The sequence below is a fragment of the Dermacentor silvarum genome, chromosome 1 (assembly GCF_013339745.2).
Source record: "Dermacentor silvarum isolate Dsil-2018 chromosome 1, BIME_Dsil_1.4, whole genome shotgun sequence".
Lineage (NCBI taxonomy): Eukaryota > Metazoa > Arthropoda > Arachnida > Ixodida > Ixodidae > Dermacentor > Dermacentor silvarum.
Window position 1 is genome coordinate 87,953,435 of NC_051154.1, and position 14,807 is coordinate 87,968,241.

The window sequence follows — 14,807 nt, forward strand, 5'->3', positions numbered from 1 at the left end:
TATGCATTACAAGCGTGAGCCCAATGAAAAGAAGAATGGTTTTTCCGTTGACAAGCCAGCTTTGTACAAGTGTGACTTCAAAAAATGTGTTTATCAGCAGATCACAGGAAGAAGGTACTGAATGCCATGAACTGCGTAACCAGAACTATGATCTAGCTGGCAGCACACGTAACTGGACAGTACACATGGCGTATTATATCAATACGTAAAGTCGACCACAAAAGCTTACAGACCACAGGATCTCAGAAAACATTGAATTTCAGAGCAGCCTGTAGCAGTAGCCAGTAAAACCGTACATCACAATGTTGTTTGCATGTACTAGTAGAGGCTATAAATATGAATACCAGGCTGCATTGTGCAGCTTTGAAGATATTCAACTGTTTGTCAGATCCCATGGTTCGTAAAATTTTGTGGTCGACCGTACAATGGCGAAAGGAGATGGCAAACAAGTTGAAGCATGAAAAAGATTCTACATCCACGACCTTTATTTTTTATATATTATGTATAACAGTATAGAGTAAATAAATTGCTGTGGTATTGAAATAAAAATGGAACACACATTTTTCTTATAATGTGCGAGTTGGTCAAGGTACAAGACTCATATCGCAATTGAAATTGCTTCCCATCTGCTATAACAAGAATCATACCGCATATTCTCGTGTAAGGGCCACCTGCACCCCTACATTTGGGCCTAAATATTTCATGAAAAGTTATCGATGCATGATAACTTTTTTCAAGTGCGCACCTCGCCAGCCGTGGTCATGTAGCAAACTCTTCGCACGGTGTCGACTCGGTACACGGAGTTGTATCGGTCTCCTCTTTGGCTGGATCCACAGTTGATAGCGCTTTGGCGAGAAGCTCGTCAAATTAACCGTTGGCATTGTCCCAAAATTAGTTTCCTGGTGTCCTACGACTTGTACTGCACACTTTATGCGCCATCTTTTGTAGGCAGTTATTGCTGCCGCACGCTGCCACGTGTGCACACAGCACAAGCGAGGCTTTCTGCACTTTGTATGTACGTCGTTGCACATGCACCGCCTAAAAAGTATGAGGATGTTATCGGCTGCAACATTCTGTTTATGTTTCAAAGCTCAGGATCTGCGGACATCTTCATCTTTGAAAAGAGCGGTATTGGCATGGTGCATAAAGGTGTATCACACAGTATATAGAGTCCTCTTCAGTTGTTTCCTCAATTAATTATTGTTGACTAAGCACCACTGAAATTTATATCCAGGTACTTCACGACTGTGTTGTACTGTGCGTACATGTTCATGCAATGTACGCCACTTAAAAGCGTTCGCACTGCGTTTAAACTTTAGTTGCTCCCATGCCAATTGAATTGTATGTGGGCAGTATCAATGAAACATTCCATTTACATTTTACGTGAATGCCACGATAATGTATTGCAATGCACAACTTTACAAGTAACGTGAAATGCATGCTGCGTCCTAGAATGGCTTCATCTTGTAACAGCAAGCTTGCTGTGAAACGGATTGCAGTTGCTCCGTAGAATGGCTGCTCCAGCAGCCATTCTACGTTTGTCATGAAAATTACAAATGAAGCAGCAAACAAAAACAAAATGAAGGCTTGCCAAGGTCTTCACACAAAGTGGCTAGCACATCTGTTTTTCAAAGCAGATACAAATTTGTTTACATTTTACCCTTGTACAAGCCACATCCAAGAAATTTGGGCCCCAATTCATGAACGGAAGTGTTACCCATACACGAGAATATACGGTAAGGTATGTTTAGGAAGCTGAACACCATACACTTTATACTTGCAATAACCCACTTTTATAGAAGAGCAGCTAAGCACTCACTGTCTCTGGGTGAGCAAGTCTGTCAGACTTTTGTGAATCTCAGGATCAGAGTAGACAATAGCTTGAAATAGATACTTGTTCACCAGCTCCCAGGACAAACCATATTTGTTGAGGTCGAGTGTAACCTAAAGAAAAAAGAAACAAAAAGAAAAGAAAAAATGTGCTATTGTAAGGCTTTGCAAAAAAATATATCCACCTCTGCTCCTCCCCACACAGGATAAGAAGTATTTGTATTGCATAGGCAGTGACACTGCATATCATTTTCTTGCTGTCAAAAGTTACGACACTTTCATTCATTTTTTCTCTCTAGCTTGCATCAGTATTTATTAGCTGCTCTTAAAGGGATACGGACACAAAAGTTGGCAGGTGGTTTTTTGCGTTGGAACAAAAGTTGAACTGTTGAAAATGACGAATACAACAAGCTGCTTTGAAAAAAAAGAACGAGAAACATCCTCTTTTTGCGATTTTCTGTTGCACCTTGCCTCCAAGCGGCCGCCGGCAGAAGCCGAAATTTCCCGTCATGACCCCCACCGGTGCGCGCGCGCAGCCAAGGTCAGCCACAGCCGTCGCAGTGTTTCCGGGGGTTTCGGTGCCTTGCAGCGTTTGTTTAACCCCTTTCGACAATCTTCGCACGTGGTCTGTCTGAAACATTATTCCCGTCGGCGCTCCACGCAGTCGGCGCGTCTTACATGCACCTTCCCGCGGTCGTCGCTCGGTATTGACGCGTTCGTCGCGGCGGAAGGAAATGCCCAGACATTGCTGTTATAACAGCATCGTCGGTCGTGACACGCCGTCGAACACGTTTCCCAGAGACGAGAAGATGCGTAAACTTTGGATACCTGCCTGTTAGTCATCACGCACAGCCTGGAGACCTCTAAAAATGACTTAATTTGCGCGGACCACTTCGTCAACGATGATTATGTGACCAGCCTGGCTGTGCTGAAAAGCCCTGGCATGCCGCTCAAAAGGCAATGCTTAAATTAAGCCTGACGCTGTGCCATCGGTCTTCTCACGAAAACGCAAGGCAGAAATGATCAGCGGCGCATTGGAAAAGAGGAAGCGAAAAGATCTTGTTACTATTTTCGTTCACGTGCAGCCTTTTTGAGCAGCGTGAGGGCGAAGCTGGGGCGAGATGCCCGAGGCTGGGCACGAAGGCAGTAATGTCTTTAAAAATGTTGGAAAAGCACAGTAAAACAATACAAGGCTAGCGAGCGCGACTCACGAGATCAGACACACACACACAGCTCTGCTTCTCCACAGAAAAAAACTGGGCGAAACGACAGACAGGTGCTGCCATCTGTCGGCATAAACTACTATTCAGTCATCCACGCAGTGCTGAAAAAAATTCAATTATGGGGTTTTACATGCCAAAACCACGATTTGATTATGAGGCAAACCGGAGTGGGGGACTCCAGAAATTTGGACCACCTGGGCTTCTTTAACGTGCACCTAAATCTAAGTACACGGGTGTTTTCACATTTCGCCCCCATCGAAATGCAGCCGCCGTTGCACGCAGTGTTGAAGTACCCCGCAGCTGCCTCGCCTGCGTGCGCTCTTAAAAATCAAGTTTACAGAGGAAATGACAAACAATTGTTGCATAAGTGTCTGGTGCAAAGCGAAATCTTCCAGGTACGGTTCGCGAAAACATGACCGGCACTTCCACGGCGGCCTGCTCTTCTTCGTCGCTTGACGCGGAAGGCTTGTAACCGTAAGCGGTAATATTTATTGCCAAGTTGGAATGGTCCTCTTCTTCAGACGTGTTCTCATCGCTGCTAGATGCACCAGAACTCGAATCCATGCTCGCGATGGCGGCGCGGCGCGCTTCGAATGACCGCGGCCGGCCGGCTCGTTATCCGACGAGTGAGTTGTGACGTCACGCCTTCCAACTCCCGCGGGTCGGGCGGCGAGGCGCGCGCTCACAAAAACCCCAAAAATAAAGCCATCGGCTCAAAAATGAGCTAAGTGACTATGCTTCTTTTCGATATAATCACACACGGAGGATTCATTTTCAGCATTTTCGTAAAATTTTCAGATTTCATGTCCATATCCCCTTAATGCAGCACAGTTTTTCCTCTTCAATTTGAATCAGCAACACTCCTCGGGGGGTATTCTGTAAGAGTGTACCTATTGGACTGTCCATTTCGGCTGTCGTCGATTGGCTCCAGCTGCACAAGCGAGGAGACTGGCTGGCTCCTCCTCGCTCGTGCTGCTGGAGTCAATCGCACAGCCGAAGTGGACAGTCCACTAGGTGGACTCTTACAGAATACCCCTCCTGGTCATTTAGTCATGGAATTGCAACATAGAATGTTGGAAAAGCATGGCACCTAAATTCTACAGCTCACAGCATTACGTGCTGGTCGACAGTGCAGCAAAATTTTTGAGACGATGTGGCATCTCGCTCAATTCACTGGACGTGATATGCTTGTGCAATATTGCAAAAATTACACATTACAACTGTGCACAAAATTATCCCCATTTAAGTTACCACGCGTATCCTCGGATTTTTGGCAATATATGTTGGCTTTCTGAAAACTGACTGCTAAGGCTAGCAGCGAACAGGTCTTCATCAACTCGGCACCGTATCTTAATTTTCAGCTGCTGATTTACTGCCAAGGGCAGCAAAGCTCCTGACGAAAAGTGCTGTAGAAATGGTGCAGTTATAAAGAAACTCAAAAGTGGCTCATGCTCCTGGAAAGTTATGTGAAAATTGGTTTTACTGATATAGACACCTTTTTGACCTACGGTTTCCAAAAGTAGTGTTCAAGGTTAGCAAGAAAAAGCTACAATTATCTGTCACAGTATGGAACTTTTGAAACTGTGGTAGCAAGCCAGACACAAGTGCATAGCCGTGTGCGTCCAACCATAATTTCCCGTGGACCCACTTCTTTGCCAAAGTCATCTGTGCATTTAGTGAGCAGAATGAACAAAACTCGCACCTAGGCAAATATTACTGAACTGAATTCTTGCAGTGTGAACAATACTCCAGTGATGCACAGTCACTGATGCGCACTGTATGACATTGCATGATGCACACTGCACTTTGCATATGCTGCAGTTGGCTGTCAGCCATTGCACATTGGTTGGAGTGTCCACTTTGACCTACAGCAGGTAACTGGTTTGAAACCTACTGCCAGACACCCACTAGTAAAATGGATACAGGTGGTCATCAGCATGACTTCCTTGCTATCCCTGCTGCATTTCTCCTTCGACAATCAAAAATCACTTTCGAACAGCATCTCAGCCATCAAAGGCAGTACACAAGTCTAATGCGAGCTTTCACGGGGTCCACAAGTTCACAGGTGCTTTCTATGGTTCCACTTTCCGGCAATCATGCCACGCTAGGATGATCATTATAAGGTTATGACATAGCAACAGTCGGTTATGACATATCTTATGACATATATTAGAAGTTTAAACAAAAGTCTACTGAGAAGCTTTCTGTGTTGATGGTGCTGTGAATGGCAACACCACTAGAAAAACAAATTTTTAAAAGCAAGGACGCTTATTTGGCTATCTATCCTCTGTGCATTTTGCTATGTTCCATGCGACATATATATATATATATTTTTTTTTTTCGGATGGCCAATCTCAGGAGACAGTGCATTAGTAAACTGGGTTGATTCCAGGGATGCAATGAAAACTGGGCCGATACCACGTAGAGGAGTTATAGGGGTTGTGCTGAGAAAATTGTGAAGGAGTGAGATAACGAATGTGGCGAGGAGGTAAGCGAGTAAAAGATGCATGCTGAAGTCACAACTCAAAAATTCCAGTGGATTTCAAAGAAGCTAACAGTCTCCAACAATCATTATCAGCTTTGAGACCCTGCACGTCCGCCCCTCACCACACCACATTCCTGTTTTCAGTCCTTCATAAATGCTCACCACATCCCTTCAATCCTTTAGACTACCCTCAGTGCATTTCTCCTAGCACTCCTTTGAACCAACAAGAATTTCCAGCACTAGCAGATGGCAGCTACCATTTGCAGGGGACTGCGGAATGGAAGAACAAGCAGGCACGACAGTGCTCAGCCTATTTATCTCAGAAGCTTGCCGCTGCTAGTTATGGCCTTGTCATCACCTGACCCGTCGCTAGCCCAAAGTACCTGTAAGGGCGACGCTGACAGAACACATTTACAGAAACTATGGGAAGCAGATAAAGTGTAAAACTCTGGTGCTACTTCAGTGGAAAGGGAACACACTTTAAGCCAAGGCTATAGAAGCCACGCATGCAAGTCTTGCATAAGGAGGCGTGGGTCATTGTAACGTCACTGCTACTTGTCACAACAGACCAGATAAACAGCTCCACTCACTCACGTCAGCTGATCGCTACCTTTAAAAAACATTTTTAAATTATGACTTAGGTTCCACGTGCAGTGTCTCTACTGCCTATGGAAGTTAGATCTGTCACTGTCCAGTCAAATTTTAATCGACACAGAACATTATTTGAATGCAACTATGTCAAAACAGTGCGCCACTTCACAACACTAATATAAAGAATGCGCAACTGAGTTTTCTTGCATGTTTGTGAACTGACTTAGTAACCGCACGCTTAACCCCTTAATTGCCACGAGAACAAAAAAAAAAAACATTGATGAAAACTGTGGATTCCAGATATACAAGGTGATACCAGAAATGCCTACAGTGCTTTTACTGCTCTCATTGAAAGAATTATCAAAAGACATTGTGTATTACTTAAGTGTCAAAATTACAAGATAGTGCAACCTTTACTTGCACATATGCAGGTGAGGGGGGGAGGGGTGATGAGAGTACTATACAGATGATGCAGTGAATGTGAACCTGGGAGATGCAGGAGGCAGATTGCTATGGTCAAAAAAGTCCTAGTTCCAGGCGCTGGCCCTTTGGTTCCTCATCTTCTCTTCTGTGCTATTACTGCTTGACAATTCTTCTAAGTGACAATATTCATCACTTCCATAGTCCAGCAACTAATAACCATGTGTAGAACGATCATCACCGACAAAAAACTTGCAGTGTGCTTCGTAGCCACGTGAACAGCCCGCAGTGTCAACACAGTTTTTAAAACCCTGTGTTCGTGAACACAACTGCAAAAAGCCTGTTTTTGGCTGCCTAGTGAAAAAATACTATCTAACACACTTTTTTGACCCTTGTGAGCATATTTTTACATTGGCAAAGTGTTTTTTGGTTTTATTACCTTGAACAGTTCAAAAAATTTGTGGAAAGTTAATGACAAGTTAAGTAGTCATCAGCACCAGGGTGCGCACATTGCCATGATGAGTTTACTTGTCATCGGCATTAAGGGGTTAATGCGCCAAATGACATTTGCAGAGAAGCACACAGATGCGCAGCCAACATACAAATTTTAGTTTCTTTATTAATTAATTATCTCGTATGTACCGTATTTATTCGAATATAAGGCGAGGTTCTTTTCCCAGAATCACTAGCCTCAAAGTCACCCCCCCCCCCCCCCACCTTAAACGCAAATTTTGCCTTCAGGTGTGGCTTCACGGCATTGCGAATTTCTCCTTACAGTGTGGCTTTACGGCAGCGCGCGCAGCTATGCCGTGAAGCCACACTTAAAGGCAGAATTTGCAGATAACTCACACTCCACGTGGTGAAGCTTCCTATGATGGTCGCCATTTTGCGTTTTGGCTGTGTTAGTAATTCAGCACTGCAAGGAATTCCTGCCGAGTCTGAATAATCCGTCGGCTAGTCTATGTCACCTTAAATTAGTGTGCATAATTAAGTTCTTTTTCTTTGGTCCCCGAACTGCACCCTCGCCTTACATCGTGACCGCCTTATAATGGAATAAATGCGGTATTCAGCTAGGACTGCAGATGGTTTCATCACATGTGTCAGACTGGAAACTGCTACCCTGGAATAAATGTGCTAGAAAGTTGACAAAGGGGTTGATGAAGATGAAGGGGTAGAATGAAAATGATTATGTATATGGCAATCCAAAGCTGTGTCCTCAAAGTACCTCATGCACATTGAATATTGCTTAGCGATTCAAATGCGATAATCAGACAGCATGATGGCTGGCTTACCGTAAAAGCCTGCATATAAATTTGAGGATATCGAAAAGCGGAAAAAAGAAAGAAAGAAAGAAAGGAAAGGGTATAATACAAGTGAGGCAAACTCCGCGAAAAGATTTATTTATGTCGGACATGCCCCATTCCTCAGCCCCCAAAACCTTTTTCGATTTCGCAGCACATGAAAAGGGCTTCCTTTTGTCATCGCCAACCATCATTGCTCCCCTCGGTCAACCAAAGTGCCTCCTGGCAGCACATTTGCCGATGTTCTCTGTAGCTAAAACGACCTTCCTCTTGAAGGCAGCTCAATAATGCTTTCGCAGTGCTGACATTTCGCTGCTTCATTGCAAAAAAAAAAATAATAATAATAAAAGCAATTTCCTGACAGCGTGCACTTCATGTAGTTAGCCCGTTAGCTAGCATGCTGCCGATGTGCACAATCGCTTGCTATGTCAGCACGTTATGGCGGCAAAACCCACGCCGGCTCTAGATGGCCCCTCCTATGCTAGAGGACGATAAAGATTATAGTAGCCATGCAGCAATAACAAAAGCAACGCTTTGAGTGATATTTTGGCCGAATTTTTGTTTTGGATCCGCATATAGTACGACGTGGAAACTTGGGACACAAATAATTGAAAAGAATCCTCATATTTAGCAGGTTTTATGGTATTTTGTGCCACTGGTGATCGCTGGGTGATCACTGGAAGGCAAAATGCAGTCACAATCCGTCATAAAGGCTCTTCATTTTGTCGTACTATACCACAGTGCGCATCAGCTCGTCGTCCGCAGAGCCCACCGGTGGCACAAGAGGCACTGGCAGCCACGCACTCCTAGTATCGCGTTTGAATCGCTGAGCACTGTACATTAGCAAGCTCTCACTGCAGTAGATATTTTGCCCCACTCTAAACACTCCTAACAAATTTGCATGATCGCATTTCTGCACCATCAACAGACAAGTTTTAGTTTTTTTATTACAATCGAACCCACTTATAATAACAATATCCAAGTGCCAACAAAATCCCATTGTTATGACCAATAATTGCTATAACCGTGTAGCACAAAAAAAGCAGAGGGGACAAACAATGAAATATTTTAATTAGACAAGAAGTAGTACAGTCGGACCAGACCCACTTATAGGATTGCCGGTTTTAACAATGCTCATATGTAACATGGAGCAGCAGCGACACCGTGAAATTCTGTGTGTGTTCTACGGTAAAATAGCCCACTTATTACAATGTTCCAATGGTGCATTATTGGCTATAACAATTAAATCTGGCTGCTGGGTGTCTGCGCTAAAAAGAAAGGAACACGAAATCCTGCACACATTGAAACATCTTAATTAGACAGAGAGAAGTACAGGTGAACCCACTTTTAGGATTGCCGGTTTAAACAATACTCGCATTTAACAATGAGCAGCTGCGTCACCATGAAATTTTGTGTGTTCTATGGTAAAATAAACAAATTACTAGAATGTTTCAATGCTGCATTATTGGCTATTAATAATTAAACCTGGCTGCTGGGTGTCTGTGTCAAAAAGAAAAGGAACGTGAAATCACGAATAAGAAACTTGTGTTGTCGACTCGTGTACCGGAAAGGTGGAAGAGAGACGGGAGACAGGTGTGCACAAGCTGGCGATGCATAGCAGAATCTAACGAAGCCGTGCCGTGCTGGATACATGGCATGAAAGTGGACATAACAAGGTGTGCATCAAGTGCAGTGGCTCGCCTTTTTTTCTTTTCTCTCTCGCTTTTTTTCTTTTCTTTTTCCTTTCAGTCCACACACAGTAGCCAGATTTAATTGTTATAACAGACAACGTGGCATGGAAGCATTGTAGTAAGCGGTTTATTTTATCATAGAACACACACAAAAGTGCACGATGCAGCAGCTGCTCATTGTTTTATCCGATATATTGATGCATCAAATGGCTCATTGAGCAAAAAATCCGGCGTCCGGCATCTGTAGCAGCCTAAATTCCCACTGGCTGCGACAGCACGTCACAAGCGCACCTCGAGGGAGTTCTCATTGGCAGTGACGCTACGGCACGAGCGTGCCTCAGCGTAGCAGAGTGGGCAAAACGGAACACCAACGTGCCAGGTGTTGCGTGAGGGGAGAGGGCATCATCGCGATGCTACGTCACCCTCGCTCTCAAAACCTGTGTTATCGGTGCATTCCTTGTCCGTGCAAGCTCTCGCCTGTGCTCTAACTGCGCCTCGGTAAGGCCAAATCAAAATGCGCCAAGCGTCTCAAAGCGCTCACTGGTCCGTAAGGAACGTAACTCGAAGGACTGGTCAGCAGAGTTCAATTGGGCATTAATGCTTTCACATTCACAACACATAAAAGTGCTTAGGTGACCTCGGATTTTTGTTAAAACCAGTGTTGTTGTAAGTGGGTTTCACTGTATATTAATTTCCTTGTTTGTAAGGTCACTCGGACCGCATGTGGGTTCATCTCCCATGTCAGATTGCAAGCTGCTACCTTGGAATAAATATGCTAGATAGGCGACAAAAGGGTTAATGAAGATGTGACGCTGCACTGTGCCACTTTAAAGCTGAAAACATAAAGAAGGTACTATTTTCAGCGTACAAAGAGGTGCTGATAAGTCAAACTTGACAGCTGATCCCACTTATACTGAACCTGATATATCAAATTATTGTCTACATCAAACAGTAGAAAAATCCCTTAGAATATTGTGTTGTAGGCTTTTACCATTTTCATTTTCGATGTCTCACTTTGAAGTGCCCTTGGCAGCTATTCTAGTCAACATGTATGATATTATATCCTCAGAATATAAAAAGCAAAAACCTTTATTTAATAAACATTCTTCTCCCCACTCTCTACCGGTGTCTGCTTGCCTCCATGGTGCCTGGCCAGCGGCACATTTATGGCAGTTTGGCTGCCTGTTAGCAACACCACCAAAATTACATGCAAAATAATGGCAAGTTCACTTCCACTTGATAGAACATTCAATATATAAAAGGATGACACAGTGTGCGGCTCGGGAAGGTCCTCAGCCCTTCTTGTTAAATCATCTAAGCAAGTGCAGCCAGCTGTGCATTTACGCCCCCACTAGCGGAAAATATGCCCCCACTAGTGGAAAATATGCCGCCGCCGCATGGTGGCCTCTAGCACCATTGAGTGTTGGTTGCGCAAGTAGACGCCAAAGTAGACTACAGGTAAGGGGGAAAGGGAACAGTGGAGTAGCCGGGGGGGGGGGGGGGGGGGACACTGAGCAACCCTCTCTGCTCCCCAAAAAAAGATTTCTGGCTACACCACTGAAAGGGGAGGAATCTCCTGCTGCATTAATAGCAGAGTTATAAATACATATAATTAGAAAAACATGACCGGCAAATACTGAAGAAGAAAAATCTTGTTATACTTGTGCAATTACAGCCTCTGAGCAGCCTAGCAATAAAGCCTGAAATAGATGAAATACTCAATGTGGATGAGCTATGCCAAGCCAGGCATACCAGTTCCTCGAGCAGGGGGTCCAGTCCCTCCCAGGCAAGTCGCAGCTTAGCGTACTCTGCCACCAGAGCATCCTCGAGGCGGGGCCCAGCCACCAGCTGGCGTAGCATGCGCAGGCGCGACTCAACTACAAACAGTTGAGCCTGGTACTTGAGGCACTGCAGCAGGTGCTGGGGGTCTCTGCGGCGCAGGCGTGACACCATGGCACGCACCTCGGCATCCGATGGGGGTGGCTGGTCGTCACGCAAGGGGGGCACAGCCTCGCTCCCAAGGCCTGCCCTCTGGTAATTTCGGTGCAGAGCTTGCTTCACCACTTGCCAGCAGAGAAGCTCCTGCTGGTCAGTCTCTGGTTCGAGTGCCCTGCACAGCATGCCACAGGTGTTGCTGCAGCACTGCACAGTTCCACCATACCAGCTATGTTGGCAACAAGCCTGCTCAAGTGGCTGCATGCTGACAGGTCGCATAAAATGCCTCTTGGGACATTCTTGCATGGCATAAATTTCAGTCAGCATGCAGCTCAGGTTGTTGCATGCTGACAGGCCGCATAAGATGCCTCTTGGGCCATTTTTGCATGGTATATATTTCAGCCAGCATCAGCATAGTCATCAGCATAACAATCAAAGAGGGCAACTATTCAGCTGTGTGAAACAATTTCTGACCAACATTAATGGAGTTGAATTCTGGAGTTGAATGAAGTTCATCATCTTCTGATTTTTAATAACATTCATTCTTCAGCAGACATGTTAGCTATCAAAATAATTAAAAATAGGTTTGCAGCCACAATAGTCAAGACTGGCTTCCTTAAAACATACAGCGTTGACAGTCACCTTTAATTTTGACTCTTGGCGACCTTACAGTGCACTATCAGTCTTCAAGGTGTTGGTTAATAGCAGCATTACATCAAAACTACTATACTAGCACAAATGCCAAGCAACTGCAAATATATGTGTTCCAACACAAGATATACTGATGAGCACATGGAGAGTGATTGCTGTACTAATAACAGCTCACCAAGAACAGTATCTAAATGGAAACAAAGTGGCATAGACATGAAGCAACTTGTTTTGAGCAAAGAAAGGTCTGATGATTAGCAGATCACTTGTTTTGAGCAAAGAAATTCATGCTCATTAGCAGATGAAAATGGCATGCAGTGGTGCACAAAAGGCAAAGAAGTGAAAAGAGTGGACAGGAAAAAGAACTGCCACAAAATCTGGCCCAAAGGCTGCCATGCCTCTTTATATTCTGCTACAGACAACAAGGTACCATCCTGTAATGATGACACAAGGCTGCGCAGAAACGATCACCACCATGTGCTTTATGCACCTGTGACTTTGCGAACGCTGCCTCTAGGGCGTGAAGAGAGCTGCAGACCCAAAACATTTCTCCAGTAGGCACACATCTGTTTTGAACCATTTGCCTACAACAGAAACCCCAACCCCCACCAAACACATAGGCTGTGTAACAATTTGCACCTGCCGTTCACACCTGCTGTTCGCACTTGCCAAAAGCCCAGTCTTCAGAGCAAGCACATCGGAGCAGCACAACAGAAAGCAGTGGGCAAGAAAAGGGCATTCGGAATCGACCCTCGTCATTGCAGCCAGCACATCCTGTCGCGGAGGCAATGTCCAAGTAAGCAGCCGATGACTACAAGACGAATGTCTGCGATGCCAGCGATGACCAGGACAAATGAACTGGCTAGGCTGTTTCAATGCCCACTAACAACCTCGAGAAGAAATTCAATGTCCTTTGACGACCAGAGCCAAGTATCTGGTGATAACCCCTCCTTACCAATGCCCACTAACGACCTAGAGAAGCAAGTCAGGCAAGCATGTGGTCCCTTCTAAATGCACTAAGCAGCTATCCTCAAACAGAAAGGAATAATCACAAACGCAGTTTTTGTGCACAGTGGCTTGCTAAGTTTAGCTGGCTTAAGTACAGTCCAGAAAAAGACTCTGCATTTCACTTTTGTTTCCAGGCATTCCCTCGGGGAGGTGGTGTTTTGAAGGCGCATCAGGACCTGTTATTTGTATCAACTGGATTTTGTCCTTGAAAGAACACGATGCAAGTGTTCAACCAGCATGAAAAATGAAGGTCATGTGAACAGTATCTTGTTGTAGAATAGTAGTTCTAAAAGAAATAAGTCCATTGCTTTTCTTCTAAATGAGGGCCTTGCACGACGAGAGTCCTGAGCAGAGGAACGGCGCCAACAAAATAGCAATGTTCTAAGAAGGAAGGCCGTTAAGAAGGTACGATGAAGGGGCGGAAAGTGGAGAGGAGGGTCTCTTTTTAGAAATTATTCATCTACTGAAAAAGTATGACCCAAGCGATCACACTGCAGACTTGCAAGATAATGTGTGTCTTAGCGCAGCCTCAGGGCGCGTTGATGTGCTAAGCAGCCAACCTAATTCAGCAATTGTGCACCATGGCATCATGCCCATGAGACTGAAAGTTGACATGGATTGTTTTTATGATGCTTATCTTTCTCACATTTTTTTTATTTTTGCTCTTATAATTTTTTGTTCATTGCACAAGTGATTGGAGCTATGCATGCATGTAAAACTGTGGAACACTACAGGGTCTCAATAATAGATATATTGTAAGTAGCGATTATGTCTGTGTCATCTCTTCTTCGTCCTAAAATTTCACCATGATAGTCCACCAATTGCCTCAGAAATCTACTATTCTAAACGTGCGCAAAAGAAGGCATCATGAGGGGTAATGCTTAGCCCCACCACCAAAGGATAATACTGCACACGTGTATACTGTGTGTTGTTGCAATAAACCAGTATTTTAACTTAAAGAAAAGGAAACTTACTTCCAGTTGGAATAGCGTTCACAGATGCACACAGATGAACCACAATCATCAGCTAAATTCAACAACTCCTTTGGAAAGGTTCCGTCTCTCAATGCAGTAGACAAGTCGATCTACAAAAAAAAAGTTTGAAGAGAGTGGTTATGCGTAATGAAATCGTCATTCAAAGTTGGCTGTATTCTACATCAGTGTTGTTTAAATTTAGTCTTACTTAAATTCTTTTATAGGGAAAAACAAGATCATGCTTGCAAGATTCGTGAAAGTGGTTTATTTTCTTTTCTTTTATAAGGGTCACAAGAAAAACCAGTATTTTTTTTTTTAATGAAAGTTTTCTGCCATTTAAAAAGCATCATTTTTTTAAGCATTAATATTTGCTGAATTGACTGCTGAGTGATGTATTCTCTAAAAGTGGAACTACAGTTAGAGGTTTACAAAGGTTATGGGGATAAAACCAGCAGCAACCTTGTACAGGCACAAAAAGTATTGACAGGCCTTCACAGTTTATCAAATGGATAACCTGTTTTTTATGGCTTCATTTCGAAATTCATCCTTGCAGATGCCACACAATTGAAGGATGGCATTCCCTGAGCAGTGAGACATTGTAGTGGTTAAAATTAAAAATAATGATTTGAAGACTTTAAACCACTGACAGAATGAGGCTTTCCCACGTAAGGAGCTTGAGAGTTCAAGACTGAAGCTTGAGG

At 44.1% G+C, this 14,807-nt stretch overlaps 1 protein-coding gene across 1 annotated transcript in view; it reads right to left on the reverse strand.

Annotated features, from left to right (window-relative positions):
• The window catches only part of LOC119431868 (uncharacterized), a 143,478-nt gene that overhangs the window by 117,370 nt on the left and 11,301 nt on the right, over positions 1-14,807 (reverse strand). The window contains exons 5-7 of the mRNA XM_037699317.2: positions 14,107-14,216; positions 11,294-11,651; positions 1,820-1,944 (exon numbers count right to left, since the gene is read on the reverse strand). Of these exons, the coding sequence (XP_037555245.1) occupies positions 1,820-1,944; positions 11,294-11,651; positions 14,107-14,216 (593 nt within the window). The remainder of the gene's footprint in view (positions 1-1,819; positions 1,945-11,293; positions 11,652-14,106; positions 14,217-14,807) is intronic.